This window comes from Pectinophora gossypiella, chromosome 7, assembly GCF_024362695.1.
Source record: "Pectinophora gossypiella chromosome 7, ilPecGoss1.1, whole genome shotgun sequence".
NCBI classification, from domain to species: Eukaryota; Metazoa; Arthropoda; class Insecta; order Lepidoptera; family Gelechiidae; genus Pectinophora; species Pectinophora gossypiella.
The window spans coordinates 5,944,825-5,963,311 of record NC_065410.1 but is presented as its reverse complement, the minus strand read 5'-3'; the positions used below and the strand labels follow the sequence as shown (position 1 = coordinate 5,963,311).

At 36.8% G+C, this 18,487-nt stretch overlaps 1 protein-coding gene across 3 annotated transcripts in view; it reads left to right on the top strand.

Moving 5' to 3' along the window:
* Nucleotides 1-18,487, top strand: part of LOC126368574 ((11Z)-hexadec-11-enoyl-CoA conjugase-like) — a 293,092-nt gene that overhangs the window by 252,750 nt on the left and 21,855 nt on the right. For all 3 annotated transcript variants that reach the window (XM_050012627.1, XM_050012625.1, XM_050012626.1), the window contains exon 4: nucleotides 18,240-18,451. In XM_050012627.1, coding sequence (XP_049868584.1) covers nucleotides 18,240-18,451 — 212 coding nt within the window. The remainder of the gene's footprint in view (nucleotides 1-18,239; nucleotides 18,452-18,487) is intronic.

Sequence of the window (18,487 nt, the reverse complement as noted above, 5' to 3'; positions counted from 1 at the left end):
GAGAGACCCCTCAGCGCTCCCCATTTGTCCAGCCAAGTGCGTAATTAATCCCATCTGTGGCAAATCCACAATAAGTCGCGTCAAAAACATAAAGTAAAAGTAAAAAAGAAATATATATTTGGATGAAATATCTAACAAACAAAAAAAAATAAAGAAAAAAATAAATATTTTTGGAAGAAAAATCTAGTAAACCAGTTTAATGAGGTTTTAAGCCTCATCATTTAGGCAAGACTTGACGGGGCTTTAATCTGCTTACAAAGAGGATAGTACTTACCAAACTGTACTTGAAGATTCTTTAAGAAAACGCTTAATCGGAGTGTACAAGTGTAGACACTATTCAGAGCTTTTAAAGACTAAAGGTAAATGAAAACAAAACGTTCAGCTGCTTATCTCTTCGTTCTACAGCGATGGACAAAAAAAACGACTCAAGTTATGTTGCTTGGATTTTTAATAAATGTCTACTAAAAATGAAACTACGCCGTAAAATACAGTTAGGTAGGTATGATTTTGAAGGAGAAAATTCCATAAAAAAAATATACTTATGACAATAGAGCATCACGGACCTCCGCGGACCGGAGGGGAGTAGCCATGGCGTTAGTTATCAATGCAACATTTTCTGTCACTTCTTTCTCATTTCCACACATTTTAACTGATTTTCTTTTTTTTGGCCTAAAGGTCTATGTAACCAGATTTTTTTTCACCTGATTGTCCGATAAAGTAAAGTGATTCCGTGCTTCGGAGGGCACATTAAGCCGTGGGTCCCGGCTATTAGCCGTAAAAACACCTCCACCAACCCGCATTGGAGCAGCGTGGTGGAGTATGCTCTATACCCCCTCCGGTTAATTGAGGGGAGGCCTGTTCCCAGCAGTGGGACGTATATCTGTTTATGTATGTTATGACTTGGATTGAAACTTTTTATTCAAAAAATCATATCCGAATATAAAGAAAGAAAGAAAGAAACATTTATTATTTAGGACACCTCAGACACGGATTACATATATATACATTATAATGACATCACATCAGAAATCAACACACACACGAAAAATAATATAATATGAAATAATATGATATGATGTTAATAACAGCCTCCGTGGTCTAGTGGTTAGAGCGTTAGGCTCACGATCTAGAGCGTTAGAATCACCTGATTGTCCGAAAAAGTAAGATGATTCCGTGCTTCGGAAGGCACGTTAAGCCGTTGGTCCCGGCTATTAGCCGTAAAAACACCTCCACCAACCCGCAGTGGAGCAGCGTGGTGGAGTATGCTCCATACCCCCTCCGGTTGATTGAGGGGAGGCCTGTGCCCAGCAGTGGGACGTATATAGGCAGTTATGTATGTATGTATGATGTTAATAAGTGGCGCTTTACTATAAGGCAAATATGCGTAGACTCCCTCCCGTGTTGCTTTTTGTATATGACAAATAATAATTTTCGTAGAACAGAGCATATTTCCAAAATGTATGGTGGTATTAATAAACTAATCTCAGCTTCCAGACTGCTCTCAAGATCATGTCAATGTGACAGTTCTTATATAAAAACAGGGAAGCATGGTCTTGAGGGCAGTCTCAGCTGAGATTAGTTTTTATTAGTTGAGATTTTTAGTCCATCAGTGTACCTTTGTTTACAAGGACAATTTATATAAGTACTTACAATATATTTAGCTAATTATTTCGCGACATGTAACTTTAATAATAATAATTCGCCATAAGGACACTGAACACTAAAAATAATTCTATAATTATTTAACCACTGTGACATTGCGTGACTATGTTTTGAGTATGGTCACGGGTTTTTTATATAACTTGCTGAACTTCGAACTTTTCCCAAATTGATTTGTATAAAATAGTGTTTAAATATTTGACCTTAAGGATTAACTCTGATATTGATGATTTTAATTTTCTGTAACCCTCTTAATAATTGAAAAAGCTCCATTGCGTTTTAAAGGAAGTAAAAGAATACCGGATAGAAGTCGATCTATTACGTAAAGTGAAATTTATTTACTATGATAATATCAAAGAGGGCAATTTTTTCACAATTGCCTATAGTACCAGACCTGGTACTCTTATGCTGAAATGTTTATGTTGAAATCTGGGAGCACGGGAGTGCCTCGGCCAAGACGAGCAAAGCGAAGCGCAAGGGCAAGGCACTACCTACCTTTTCTCAAAAACGTTTCGTCGATTTTGTAAACCCTCACAACTCTCTTCTAATTCTACCTACCTACTAACTACGAATAATCTAAGTATACCTATCCCAATAAATTCAAGTTACTACATCTTCTTTTTAATCGCAATAAAGCCAGTAATAAGTAATAAGTAAATAAAAACAAACGTATTAGTACACAATACTTTATATTATACGATGTTTACTCTCCATACACTTAAGTATAGGGTGTTATTGGCTAGCAACGGCACTGACCCAGTAGTAGGTAAGTTGGGTACTAAAAAATTCATGGAATGAACACAAACTTGCTTAATGTCAGCAGTGGCCACAGAGCTGTCATGTTTCTAACATTAATAAACAAAATTGACGTAAAATTATAGTGTAACTTCGCGTTTGGAATAACTATAATCCTTACAGTAAGTACATAAAAAATAAAACTCACACTCTTTTTAGTCGCATGGTACAGATTTTTTATTTTTCTGAATTTACGGAACTTATGCTCAAGACTAACCTATGGAATTTTTCTTACGGTATTTCCTTTAAAAAGAACTATAAATTTGTTTATTTGTATAAGCTTAGTAGGATTCGAAGTTTTGAATTCAGAACCTCTGAGATTACGACGCACCGCTCTATTCCCCACTGCGGATTTGTAGTTTAACTTTATGCCCGCTTCGTCTGTATAAAGTGCTGTCCCTAGAAAATACTTTATCCGTCACTAGGTTTCGATCGATGTACCAATTTCTACCCTAATTGCTCCAGCAGCTTAGGCATGAAAAGGTCACAACAAACGCCCAGTCACATTCGAACTATACTATTAGTATGCCTAGTAGAACACAATTTTCGTTTGATCCCTTCACCGGTCACGGTTGTATGGCTGACTAACATTCAGTATGGCTGCCATCTATCCAGTATTATCTATCTGGCTGAGTCCTATAATGTGCGTCCGAGGAACGTTCCGACAACGTCCGGTGAAGTTCTTTTATGCGGTTACTGTCACCATCGTACTCTCTGTAATAGTTTTTTTTTGACGTGACTTATTGTAGATTTGCCGCAGATGGCATTAACTACTTGGCCGTATAAATGGGGAGCGCTGAAGGCTCTCATCCGGTACAACGTTTAAGACAACAGGCCTGAGGGTGTCCAGATGGGCGCGAGCTGCGCACAGGGCGTCGTCTAAGAGGAAAAATATTTGAAAGAATGAATCGACCCTAGTGGATCGATAGCGCTGATTGAGGGAGCTCTCTGTAATAGTGAAATCTCTAATCGAATAGTGAAATAGAAGAAATTATCAATAAGCTTTCTTTTTTTTGTATGAATTACTGACGAATTTAATAAAACTACAGGTGTAAGGAGCTCGCCGTTTGACCATGTTCATCAATGACGTCATGCTTGTTTACTTTCATACAAACACAAAGTCTCATTATGATTATTATAAAAATGTAATAAATTACGAATTTGACTAATAGGTTATCATCTAGGTTTAAAGAATATTTATTTCTCAACACAAGACATACAATGTCACTTATATGAGAAAAAAGTTATAACAATAAAATGTAGGTGAGTCAAATATTATGACATCTCACAGAGACAGTAGAATATTAAGAAAACAACGACACATTCACCGCATCCACCTAGGTATTTTAAACACCAATAGCTTTGAAGTGAAGATTAAAATTTGTTTGTAGATATATATTGGGCAAGTTTGGTTTTAAATGTGGTGAATGAGTCTGCCTTTTTTATGTGTTTAGGTAGGTTATTATACAGCTTTGCTCCGTCAAAAGTAAACATTTTTTTGCCATAGTTGGTCCGAGTCTTGGGTAGAACAATAAAACTGGCTCGTCGTGTCAAGCGCTTGTGTATTTGTTTTGACTGTATGAATGTTATCGATGTGTGTATGCTTTTGTTTATCATCTACCCTATTTATGTCACTCGCTCGCGCCCACACGTGTTGGCGTTTTTATCTCCCGCCCCAAACTTTATAACGTATAATGTTTAGGTATTAATTAATGCAAGATCACTCGGGTTTCGGGGGATCGTCTGTCAGTCCCTTTTATCAAACTGTTTTGAAAGCTTAACTTTCGTAACGACGCCCTCAGCCGAGGTTCGCGCCCAACTGGGCACCCTCAGGCATGTCGTCTTATACGTTGTACCCGGTGAGAGCCTTCAGCGCTCTCCATTTGTCCGGCCAACTAAGTAATGCCATCTCTGGCAAATCTACAACGGCAATAAGTGACGTCAAAAAAAAAGAAAAAACTTTCGTAATTAAAACGATTAAAATCAATAGGCTTTCTTGGATTTATTGCCAAGAGTACGAAATCTTGAAAACCTAGAGTCGATCTCGTATACGAGTAAGCTATTAGACGCTTTTAATGTGTTTTAACTCTTTAAACTACGAAATCCGGAGAATAGATCTCCTTTTACCCGACTGCGGCGAAGCAAAAAGGAGGGTTATGTGTTTGACCGCTATGTATGTGTGTATATGCGTGTATGCACGTGCCAATCTGTCCTAAGAGTTTGCTTACCACGGCATACAACCACCGGTATCTCCTAAACATCACTATTCGGAAGAATTTCTGAAAACGCTTTTTATTTTTATTTTCGCTTTTTCAGAGCGTAACTTTTCCGTAGTTGGGTTTTAGTTTTTAATTATATATTTTTATCATGGACTAGACTTATGTTCCCGTTGATAGCAACCCCTTATACAAGTATTCCTACGAGTATTCGCCCAAATTGAAATACTGCCCTAAAAACGATGCCAACAACCTAGCATGCCCCCTACTTTACCGCTATTTATTGTACAGAACCGCATAAAGTGTATTAGGGCCAAGTTATATGATAAACGGAACTAAGTTTTATTACCCTGAGGGTAGCGATGTGGGCGCGGCGATTAACTGTTTGTATATTGTGATGTGAGGAGCTCGTTGGCTCTCGGGCTGCGATTGTTGAAGTAAAGCAACTTTCGCAAAGGCCGGTCATAGGATGGATGACCACAAAAAAAAAAGTTTTCATCTCGAGCTCATCCGTGCTTCGGAAGGCACGTTAAGCCTTTGGTCCCGACTGCATTAGCAGTTGTTAATAACCATCAATCCGCACTGGGCCCGCGTGATGGTTTAAGGCCCGATCTCCCTATCCATCCATAGGGAAGGCCCGTGCCCCAGCAGTGGGGATGTTAATGGGCTGATGATGATGATATTGTGATGTGTGTCTACTGAATATCACATTAAAGACAAGAACATATAGTCACGCAGTAAATCTATAAGGCAGAACCACACAAGCCGCAAGTCGTAAAGAATAAATTACAGCAACTGTTAATATTTTTATCTTGACGGACTGTTTATGTTTAGTGAGGTTACAAATTAAATATTTTAGAGATAGTGTGGTTATGGTCTGGCAAACTGTGAGTACTATTCAAAGGCGAAGGACAGGAGTCCTTGTACAGCTTTGAAATAGACTACTCTGGGCGTCATCCCACTCGCGTCAGACAGAGTACTACGGGGCAGAAGGCAATAGGGAAACCACTGCTCTATTTTTCCCTAAAAAAACATGTAGATTGATATACCATCAAGAGCGTGGCTCTTAAATTAGTGATGAGCGTGGTTATAGACCACACCTGATGGTAATCCTACAAAGACACATTTTTAAAATATTATTGGCAACCCTATCAACTCGCCTCGGCTCCACACATATCCATACTTTCGACATTTTCCATGAGTTCTCTGAATAATATTTCTTACAAACTTCGTCGTGATAATTTATTACGAAAATAACAAAAATCATTTTTAATTATCCCGTATTTCACAGGGTCCGCCTACCTAACCTGAAGATTTGACACGTCCGGTTTTTTACAGAAGCGCCTGTCAGTCCATCCAACCGGTGAAGGAAAAACCAGCGTAATATAGGTTAGTTCACATACTGAGAATGTGACAATCAGTTAGAATCCAAGCATGAATTCGAAAATAAATTCGATTATCATTGGTTTAGGCCTATGCTACCTATGCGACCTCAAATTAAGAGTCAAGCGTTCTACCAACTGGGCTACCACGGCGAAACAACAAATATAAAAAACCAATACAGTTGAGCCATTTTCAAGCGATGTTTCGTCATGACGTATGAGGCGATTGGTTATTATTAACAGTACTTAGATAGAATTTTCTAAGACTAAGATATTATTCGGACTTGTAGGGGAAAACAGAAAATATTTCATAATTTAGAACTAATGGCAATCTTATCATGAACTAGTGCGATAAACGCCATAGTTATAACTCGGCTATGTTACTCAGTCCCCACACGCTTACGTGACTTCATAAACTTACAATGGCATATAATATTTTCTAACATGTAATAACAATTATTTCTAATAGTTATAACGTTATTTAGTGCACAAATGGCGCTGGCATAAAATAGGAAAGAGTGCTAGGAACTGTCCAACTGTACCTATAATTGGGTCGGGTACTAACTAGGTTCAAGATAATTTATGAAATTCTGATTACTAAATAAAAACAGATCTAAAACTAACGAAAAAGTTTTATTTTTCTATTTAAGTTATTTATGAATTTTAATCAAGGAAAAACGTAAAATAAGTCCGACATTCTATCACGTTTTGTATGACGTCACAATGTGCTTTTTCATACAAATTCCATAGTAATTTCGTGTCTTTACGTTTAGTAAAAAGTAACTGATTTGACTAGTTTGAAACTAGCCTATTACACGATCTGATCGCCGATTACAAATTCAAATATAAGTATTTATTTTTTACAGTTTCCCATAATACCTAATCTACCTAGTTTGGGTATCACTGTTCATTTCTTAAATTTATAATGTACCTACCTCATACATTATGTCTTATTTTTTTTATTATTTGTGTAATAAACATTTTTAATTTTATTACAATGGTGTAAACCATGCCACTAGTATATTAACGATCAGCTGTCACCATATTGAAAGAATGTAAAATAAAATTATTTGCTTCTTGCCAGTTTTTATGATTCTGGGTCAACGGGACCCCATAGGTTTTATGGTTTCCGAATATCGAAGTAGGTAATATAAATAGCAATATCTTTTGATTGCGTTGACTTATAGCCTTGAATTAGTTATTACACCCCATGGGTCTAGAGATCAAATATAATACCATGTATAGAAACTCACGCCTATTTCCCACCAGGGTGAGCGGAGACTATAGAATTCCATTTGCTTCCGATCCTGACACACTTCTCTTGCTTCCTCCACATTCATCAATTGCTTCATACACGCACGCCGATTCAGATTAGAACGTACTAATGTACTAATCTCCAATGTAAGTCCTTCTAGGTCTTCCTCAAAAACATTTTAAAAGGCGCTGGTACTGCTCTAAAAATGACCGTATCCCTAAAAGGACCAGTGTGTCTGACAAGCATCATAGCAGAAAAAAATACAACCTTTTAACAATATAATTTCCTTCTTATTTATATTTTCTACCTTTTCAACAAAAACCGAAACAATATTTTATGAACCAATATTTATTACGATCTTTTTAATGAGTCAGACTGTAAATTAAACTGCTTCGAACCGCATTAATTAAAGAAATATTTAATTTTTTTTTTATAAAAAATAATCCAGCAACAATAATTCGCTCACTCTATTTTTTCTGCTTATCCGAAGATTTAAAGTTTTCAATATTACACTGTTTCAATGTTAAGTTTTAAGTAGGTATTATATTATACATTTCTTTTGTAATTTACTATTCTGATTTCCTTGTTAGTAAACATGGGTTTACCATTCGCACCCAAATGACCACACAAGGAAAAAATTGCTAGGACTCACCCGTCGTAATACATTAGTCAAGATTGTTTCTTAGTAATGGTGTTTCATGTTTTCAGTGACTTACAGGGGCGATATAAAACTCGATAAAGGTGGTAAAAATGTGGAGATTTCGTGTATTGATTGCAGTGTGGCGTGTTGAGTGCTCGACTCGTGATTCAGCGGACGTCGCCACCTAGAATATTGACCACCGCACCCTAGTCTATATATACGCGTACCTATAAGTATTCGACTCAAAGTTTTTTTAATAGCGACAGTATTTTATGTCATTTTTATGTATTTTTTTATAGTTTTAATCTTTGTAGATAATAAAGTTAAGATTCAGTATAAGTTAAGGTTCTGCATAGGAGTTTTTCGCAGGTTACTCATGGTAATACTAGACGTACTGAAGGTATAAATAGTACGTACGTCATTTGGTGAGTCTCACGCCAAACCTAGCAAAAAGTTTGAGATATGTTCGAAGTGATAAACGGTCTAAAAGTGGTGTGGCTAATGGGCCCCAAATTACCATTAGTTAATACAATTTCTTCTTTACACGTTATTGCACGTTTTGCACGATTAGATATATTCACCACATCACGTGCAAAATGTGGAATGTTTCCGACATTTTGTACACGGGGTCAGATTTTGACATTTGACCTTTTAACGAGAATGGGCATCCCAAATTACAGGTAGTCACGTGCACCAAAATACTTGGAATGTTCCCGATACATATTTTTAGGGTTCCGAACTTCAAAACGGAACTCTTATAGAATCACTTTGTTGTCAACCCGTCTTTCTGTTCTATTTTTCTCGGTGATGGTAAAGTAAGGTAAAGTTAGTATATTTGAATTTAAAAACATGTTTATTATACTTGTAATTCGTATACTTACTGAACTTAATCAGTTTATACAAACCTCTTCAGTGATCTCATACTTAAACTTTCTATGCTAATAAAGAGAGAACTCTGACGGGCGAATGTTTCAGTAACTTTCATTCCGGACTCCTGATTGCTTCGGGGTGCACCTAACATCGTCACCTAAATTTTTACAAATGGGTTTCCTTTATGTCTCTTCTTACAAGGATGGAGAGAGCGTGGCTCTTAAATAGGCCAGTTTCCAACTAGTCAAATCAGTTACTTTTTAATAAACGTCAAAACACGAAATTTCTAGTATGGAATTTGTATGAAAAGCACACTGTGACGTCATAGAAAAACATGATAAAGTGTCGGACTTATTATTACGTTTAAAATTCATGAATAAGTTAAATAGAAAAAAGGGAGAAGTTTTTCGTTACTTTTAGATCTGTTATTTAATAATCAGAATTTCATAGATAATTTATCTTGAAGCTAGTACACGACCCAATTAGTAATGATTATGAGTTGTAAGGTCGATGGCTGATGTCACCAACCCGTGGTGTCAGGGCTAGCACTTTATGGCGTACGCAAATAATAAGAAAGGTTTCTTCGAAATTCATCTGGAAATAAAAGGGAATAAAGAGGAATGTATAAATAGGTTCCATACCCCTTCCAGTTGATTGAGTGCAGTGGAACATATACAGGCAAAAAACGCAATAGGCACCGGCCAAAAGAGACCAGAGAGGTTAAAAAGCCCACATCGAAGCAATTCAACCAAAAAGCAATATTGCAATTTGCCATTTGCGCATGTAAAAAAAGTAAGGAAAAAAAGGCAAAATAGCAATATTGCTTTTTTAGATGAATCGCTTTGATGTGACCTTTTGGAAATTAAAACAAACTCTTGGCATGTTATGGGAGCAAGATCCCGAGGAGTGGCAACCTGTTATTCAAGCCCCACATTCTAACAGGGGATAAAAAATTAGAAGAAGAAGAGATGAGATAGTGTAGATAGGAGCGAAGGCAAGGGCGGTCGGTAGTTGAAACTATGCGCCAAGCCCGTGCCAGTCACCAACTGAAGTCAATTGGTCCGCTGACCTCTCCAGCCTTGGCCGGCAACACCTAGACTTTGCTCCATCAATATTATTGATGGAATTAATATACCTAAGTAGGACAACCGTTGAAATACCATTACATGTCACGTTGAATTAGTATTTACTTGGCGTCATTATGTCTAGCTACGTACATACATATTATATACATAAACTCACGCCCGTAATCCCTAATGAGGTGGGCAGAGCCACAAGTAATCAAAGACAACTTGCAGCCACTGTTGATGCGATGTCGTAAGCTGGATATGATAAACTTTATGGTGATAAGGGATCAGCCTATCGCCCGTAACATTAGTCCGTCATGTTAGAGAACACAATCCCTCTGTCGGTTTTTACGACATGCCCGGGAAGACAAGCAGCTGAACGTGTTCTATGTTTTTTTTATTTGCTCCCAGAACAGCATAGAAGTGAGTGTGTCTAGCTACGTAACTTGACGTTTTTATTACCTAGTTGTTACCCGCGACTATATTCCCGTGGAACTCTACAATAAAAATATTGAAGTTTTATACAAACTTTGCCACCCCTTTTTACCCGACTGCGGCGAAGCAAAAAGAAAGGTTATGTATTTGGCGCTACGTATGTATACAGGGTGTAAGTGACATCGTAACGAATACCGAGGGAGATGATTCAGACCATGATTCTGAGTTAATATCAAGTGGAATTTTCCGTCGCAAAATTCATGATATTTTTTTAGTTTTTTTAAATTATTTTCAATTCTATACTTTTGCGATCGAAAGTTCTATTTGATATTAACTTAGAATAATGAGCTGAATCAGCCCCCTCAGTATTCGTTACGATGTCACTTACACCCTGTACAAGTACATACAAGTAGCCATACAATTAGGTATGGGTGTTATTGACACCGTAACGAATACTGAAGGGGATGATTCAGACCATGATTCTGAGTTGATATCAAGTGGAATTTCTTGTCGGAAAATTCATGAAATTGTTTGTGTTTTTTTAAATTATTTTCCGTTCCATACTTTTGCGACGGAAAATGCCACTTAATATCAACTCAGAATCATGGCCTGAATTATCCCTCAAAGTATTCGTTACGATGTCACTAGCACCCTGTATATGTGTGGATGCACGTTACCACCTAACTTCTACACCACCTGTCAGAATTTAACAAATGAGGTGTCACTAGAAGCGTCTCGTCCACCAGACGGTGGTCATAGGATATGTGACGTCACACTAAATTCAACAATAAGGCCGCCTGTTGTACAATATTTGTTTTTCGTGCAATAAAGAGTTTTGTATTGTATTGTGGCGTCCTCTAGTGGACATTTACTGAGGACGAAAAACATTTTTTTCCAATTGTATTGTGTTGGGTATGAAATGAAAGGGCTTAATTTGCACATTCCAAATATGTAAGTACATAAATTTGTATTTGACCAATAATTACGTTGAATTAAGAACATAACTGCTCAGACATGTTCCAGATAGGTTTTATCTTCAAATCTTGCATAATACACATAATTAAAGCATGTTATTTTAATAAATAAATCCCCAAAATAATATACTTTTAGTTTTTAAACTTTTATTAAATAAAAATAAAAGTTTAAAAACTAAAACCCGACTACGGAAAAAGTATGAAAAAAGAAAATATTTTTCTGTTATAGTTCCGAATAAGCGATGTTTAATAGATACCCGTGGTCGATTGCCAATCGAAGATCTGGTCCTAAGAGTTTGCTTACCACGGCTTACGACCACGACTATCTCTTAAACATCTATTCGGAAGTATTTGAGAGAAATATTTGCTTGATTCATCTTTTTCCGTAGACGGGTTTCAGTTTTTAAACTTTTATCTTTACCCTCTTAGAATATGAAATCCCGTCTTACGCTAGACTCCTAGGGTGGTATTAATAAACTAATCTCAGTTTTGAGACTGCTCTCAAGCTCATATCAATGCGACAGTTGTCATATGTATAAAAACAGGGACTTGAGCTTGATCTTGAGGGTAGTCAAGCCGATATTAGTTTATTAATACCACCTGTAGTTCCTGAGATTTTGTAATTAGTCAGTGAGTGGTATGTCGTTTTTATTCAAATAAATAATACCCCGTCACAACTGGTTAGCTAACTTACAAGAAGTTTAGAATAGGCCTCATCACAACTTAAGCTTAAAAATATCTTTATTCAATAGGTATCATAGTTAAATACACTTTTAATCGTCAACTTATATAGGTTAGGTACTTACCAATAAAATTAAGTACTTATATTTTTGTTAAACGTCTCATCCGCCTAAAAGTACTGTAGCTTCTCAACCTGTTTCTAAGGAAAAGTAGCTACAAAAATGCCTAGGCACAGGGCTGCAGACGTTGTTAAAAATGTTGTAATACAATTTTAGTTTGGCTGTCTAATATTAGTTTCCAGACGCCTATTTACAAGAATTCCTTTCTTGTAGTAACTTTTTTTAAAAGGAGATCATCGGCTCTCCATACTTTGGCCGGCCCAAATTTGAAAGTGCCGGCCAGAGAAAAAAAATGTGTCGAACCTTTCGAGTAGATTGCTCTGAACATTTTTTACTATGACACCAAAAGTGTATTACCATTAGTTTGGCTTTAATTGGATTTGGATTTTAAAAATCACGATTTATCATACATTTTGTAAAAAAAATATTATGTCCGTTGGGAAAAAAAGGGATACAGGCGTATTAGAAAGGACCGTTAGAACATTTATTAGTACGGCGCCAAACTTCTATGACCATTATTTTGACTTTTATTGGACTTTCCGTTTTGGTTAATATGTTAAAATGCCGGCAATCGAAAAAAATACGTCGAATCTGTCTAATAGTTGCTTCTCAATATTTTTTAATATGACACCAAACCTCTATGACCATCATTTTGACTTTTATTGGAATTTCCGGTTTAGTTCAAATGTGAAAAGTGCCGACCAGCAAAAATACCATGTAGAGAGTATCGATTAGATGCCTATTAACATTTTTTTTCTATAGCACCAAACGTGTACAATGATTAGTTTGGCTTTTAGTTTATTTTAAAAATCTTGATTTCTTATTTATTTTGTTTAAAAATAAAGTGCTTTGGGCAAAAATTGGGGTACGGCGGATTACAAAGGACCTTTAGAACATTTAATAATCTGGCGCAAGTTGCAAGGTGCAAGTTGTCTTTGATTACTTGTGGCTCTGCCCACCCCATTAGGGATAACGGGCGTGAGTTTATGTATGTATGTATGTATGTAATAATCTGGCGCGAAACATTTTTGACCATTATTATGACTTTAATTCGTCTCTCTTTCCGTTTTGGTTCAAATGGGAAAATATCAGCCAGCGGAACAAAATAAGTCAAATCTTTTGGTAAATTACTTGAAACGTATTTTTTTATTATATTACCAAATGTAGACTTTGGCGTTTATTGGACTTTTTAAAAAATCTTTTTTTTATATAAGTACATTTTAACAATGACAACAAGCAGAGCTTTCCCAATGACTAGTTATCAGTCAGATAAATACTTTGTGTTATTGTTTTGTGTGTTGTTAGGTGAACTTCTATATTAATACGACGTTGGCTGTAGTTTTTGCATTCGACTCAACGTTACGGCCTAAGTTTAGGTTGAATTATGGTATTGATTCATCTTGATCGTAGATGGTTACCACCCTCCAAAGATAAGCTTGCCATCTAGTGACGAAACTCGTATTTTGGCATGACGTCTGAAGAAGCTGTTAGGGAAGACAGGAGTCAGGCAGTTATGCTTTGCATGTATGCCGATCACAATGTCCTGGTGCTACTCGGCCGATATAGCACAGTACCTCACATTTCTTAAAAAAAAAAGCTTCTAAAGCGTGTATCACCATCAGGTGAGATAGTGGTCAAACGAAAACCTATTTTTGATTTATAAAAATGTGTCCAATGACGACCGCGATATTACGCCTTTACCTGCATTATCGCCAGATAAAACTTTTTTCGCCAAAGTGTAGGTATCTATGAAAACTCCAGATTTTGGAGAAATCTAATCGAGTTCAAAATAGTGGTCATAGACGTTTAATGTCATAGTAATAAACATTCTGACGATCCTTTAAATAACGCGCCTGTCATATTTTATTTTATAACAAAATAAATCAAAAATCGAGGTTTTAAAAATCCAACAACAGCCAAACTAATGGTCATACACGTTTATTGTCATAGTGAACAATGTTAACAGGTATCTTCTCGATAGTTCTGACATGTGTTTTTGCTGACCGGCACTTTTCACCTAGAAACTAAAACGTAAAGTCCAATAAAAGCCAAAATAATGGTCATAGACGTTTGGTGCCATAATAATAAATGGTCAAATGGATAAGTTTTAACGGGATATACCAATATTGTTTCTTGGCCGGCACTTCACATTTTCACCAAAATGTATGAAAACTACAAGTTTTTTTTTAATTCGAATAAAACCGAAAATAATTACGCTACAGCTTTGGTGCCATAGTAATAAATGCTCAGACGGATAAGTTCTAAGGATATATACCATTTTTGTTAATTGGCCGGCACTTTACATTTTCACCAAAAATGTATGAAAAATCCAGTTCTTTTAATTCGAATAAAACCGAAGATATTGACCCTACAGCTTTGGTGCCATAGTAATAAATACTCAGACGGATAAGATCTAACGAAATATAGCAAAATTATTTTTTGACCGGCACTTTGACTTCTGGGCCGAAATCCGATGATCTCCTTTCCTAAAAGACATTTGTTGAATAAAAAATAAAGTAAAGCGGTAGTACAGTACCGAACAAGATGATCCGTGCTTCGGAAGGCACGTTAAGCCGTTGGTCCCGGTTACTATTTACTGATGTAAGTGAGTAATCGTTACGTGAGCCATGTCAGGAGCCTTTGGCGGCTCAATTATAACCCTGACATCAGGGTTGATGAGACTGGTATTCCACATCACAACCCACACAATAAGAAGAAGAAGAGTGCCGAACAAATGAAAAAACCGCACTCTCTTATATAAGTTGTGAACATTATTATTTTGAATAAGCTCAATGGAATAGAATATAAGTACTTAAAATGCACGTGTGTAAAATAGAAAAACTATGTTATTTTGGATTGACATTCTGATATAAACTTTTTTTGTATTATTTATTTAAAAGACAAGTTGTAGTTACTTTTGACGCAATCGAGATACAATGAGTAAAAAAGCAGTAGCTTATAACTCAAGTTGCGTGAAATCATGTCAAAAATAATTATGGAGCGCATTTTATAAAAGGTTTACGTTTTTCTCTGTCAAACATTCACGTTACATACATAAGTTCACGACTACATCCCAACTGGGGTAGTCATAGGTACATCCATCGCAAGATGACAAAGTTAACCTACTGTACTAATTTAATAGTGATATATTAAATGAAGTGCCGTGATAGACCAGTTGGTAGAACGTCTGCCTCTCCATAGAGAGAGAATCCAGCACAGGCTTAAACCAATGATTGTCGAATTTGTTTTCAAATTCATGTTTGGATCATATATGATTATTACGTTCTCAGGGGTAAAGGAATACATCATGAGGAAACCCGCATTCCCGAGAAATGCATTACCGGAGGTATGTTACCTAACCTGTATTGGGCTGGTTTTCCCTTCGCGGGTTGGAAGGTAAAACAGGCAGCCGTTTCTGTAAAAATTGGACCTGTCAAATCTTCAGGTTAGGTAAGCGGACCCTGTGGAAAACGAGAAAATGCTAGAGGGCTGATATTGAATGAATTGGTAGCCAACGTATTATCTAAATAAATCTATCACGCAACACAGTACCTAATCCCTTAGTCGAATGCCCGTGATAATAAGCGGAACATTATAAAGCATTCTAAGTTTTTATTCCTATCATTGATCCATGCATAGAATGCAATATATTATTCAATAGAAACGCACAAGCCTTGTATTATTGTTTTCATTGGTGTAAATACCATTTTGTGGTTTTATGTTACTACGCTGTCCTGCAAAACTAAGTATCATACTTTTAAAATTACTGATAGTGTACCTATTTAACTGTTATTAACAGTTAAACAAGACAAGACTGTTATTAACAGTTAAACAAGTACCTTGTCCCTTGTAGTAAGTTATCTTGTATAACTACTTTAACTTTAACAGTTGTACACAAGATAAACTTTCGATATAAAAATGACTCGAAAAAGAGTTTAAATTTGTATATAAGTTACAAAGAAAGGTAATAAAATTATCTATACTTAAAAGATTTCTTTTTTTAAATATCTAACTTCTATTTATGAAAAAAAACTTAAATTTTATAAGTATAGTACTTAGTATCCGGGGCCCCCTCCCCGGAATATTTTTTGCAGAATATTTTTCCATTTGACTAATTTATTACAGGTACTTTATAAACAGCAATATTCATTCGCACGAGGAGATTCCGAGGACAATAAACCATTTTGAGGGCACCAGTCTGTGAAATTGGTTTATCATTTACCCTCATAAAACTTTGCCTTTGGTTGCTGAGGTTGGTAATCCACCTCTTAACCCACACGATAGAGGAAGAGCTTTAACTTCATAAGATCCAGTTTTCATGACACAATAGCTATGAACAATGGAGATTAGAATTTAAATAAACATAGGGTTTTACGACTTAAATATATTAAAACGTCGACGCATTGAAAGCGTCAAAGCTATTGATCCGAGTATTTTTTGTAGACATTGATGTATAATAGGTATATTATGTTAATACTGTTTGTAGGTATCTGCATATTTCTTAATACATCATTAATCCCACAACTCTCTTACAACATCATTTAACACGTATTCAAATTTCACTTTCAAATTCAATGATAACATTATATAATTTTTTATACATCAATGTTCAATTCAATATACGTAGAGCTCTACACACCAACAATAAGTAAAAGGAATTACGGCCAATTAGAAAAGTGACGAAATTTTTTCACACCTTTGGCAATAATAATGATGTATTTTACATATGAATCATCTTTTTTCATAGTATGACGAATAATCCTGTTGGATTGTTGGAATCTGCCTACAACGGATGTCGAGAAAAGCTTTCCATTTACACTTTAGCACGTGCAGTATAAGCGGATGAAATTATTACTACGTTGGGAGGATTAATAATAATTTATCACACTACCACTGTAACATTAACAGTTGTTGTTGTTTGACGAAGCTTGTGCGGATTTTATTATGTATGAATTGAATATGCTTTCGCTTATTTTTTTTATTTTTTTATTTTAATATGAATGTTGGTACTGACGAAGCCTGTGGTGGATTTACAATCTGTTTTTTATTATTATTGTTTCTGAATAAATATTTTACCTTTTAAGTTGTAAAGTAATATACTTAATAGATACCTTCCGCATATCATTTAATGCAATAGAGGTATAGTTTAGTCACTGGTAGAGCTTTAGGACTGGCAAAATATTCCTAAATAGACAAACGGGAAAAGCAAGGGTGTGAGTTATCCCATAAGATTGACATTTCAAAACAAGCGAGCCTTATTAGATTATTACCAAGCAATGTGGGTTTCCACGCGACGTTTTCCTTCACCGCTTAGCACGTGATAACCATAATGGTGCAAACAAATTCGAACCTCATATTGAGAGTCAAGCGTTCTTCTGACTGGACCACCACCGCTCAAAGCAATAGATCTAGATAATCCCAATTGGGGTAGTCAGAGGTTGGTCCATCGCAAGATGAACTAAGTACCCAAACCCTATCGAGCTTTCCGGTGACAATGGTGACTCACTGTGGTCCTATGGACAATGGTGGCTAGTTTCTCAAAGCGCCGGTTCGAATCCGGTACCGGACTTGCACCAATGACTGATTATGTTATCTTAAGTACAGTTTTCACTAACACAGTTCGCTCGATACTTATTATGTTACTTATTAGTCGGCGATACGACTCACAACCTATCACGTGGGTCTAACATAAAACTCTGTTTGGTGTGGGCATAGTTCATCTTGCGATGGATGTAGCTCTGATTACTCTGTCTGATATGAGCTTGTTGTTATTTATGTCCAACAGCCTCCGTGGTCTAGCGGTAAGAGCATTAGGCTCCCGATCTGGAGGCCCGAGTTCGATTCCCGATGGGGACATTGTCGAAATCACTTTGTGAGACTGTCCTTTGTTTGGCAAGGACTTTTCAGGCTGGAATCACCTGATTGTCCGAAAAAGTAAGTTGATTCCGCTTCGGAGGGCACGTTAAGCCGTTGGTCCCGGCTATTAGCCGTAAAAACACCTCCACCAACCCGCAGTGGAGTAGCGTGGTGGAGTATGCTCCATACCCTCTCCGGTTGATTGAGAGGAGGTCTGTGCCCAGCAATGGGACGTATATAGGCTATTTATGTTATGTTATGTTATTTATGTAACGTGTTGTTGTTTTTAGCGAGACATCTACACGTGGGCGTTAGACCACCGCGTGCACCACAAGTACGCGGAGACTGTGGCGGATCCGCACGACGTGCGACGTGGGTTCTGGTTTGCGCACGTCGGTTGGCTGGTGCTCACGCCGCACCCCGCGGTAGAGAACCGACGCGTCGCCCTCCGCGCCGCCTCGCCCGACCTCATGGCCGACCCCGTCGTCAGGATACAGAGCTTGTACGTACCTCTTATATTCATGCGAGTTAAAAAGGC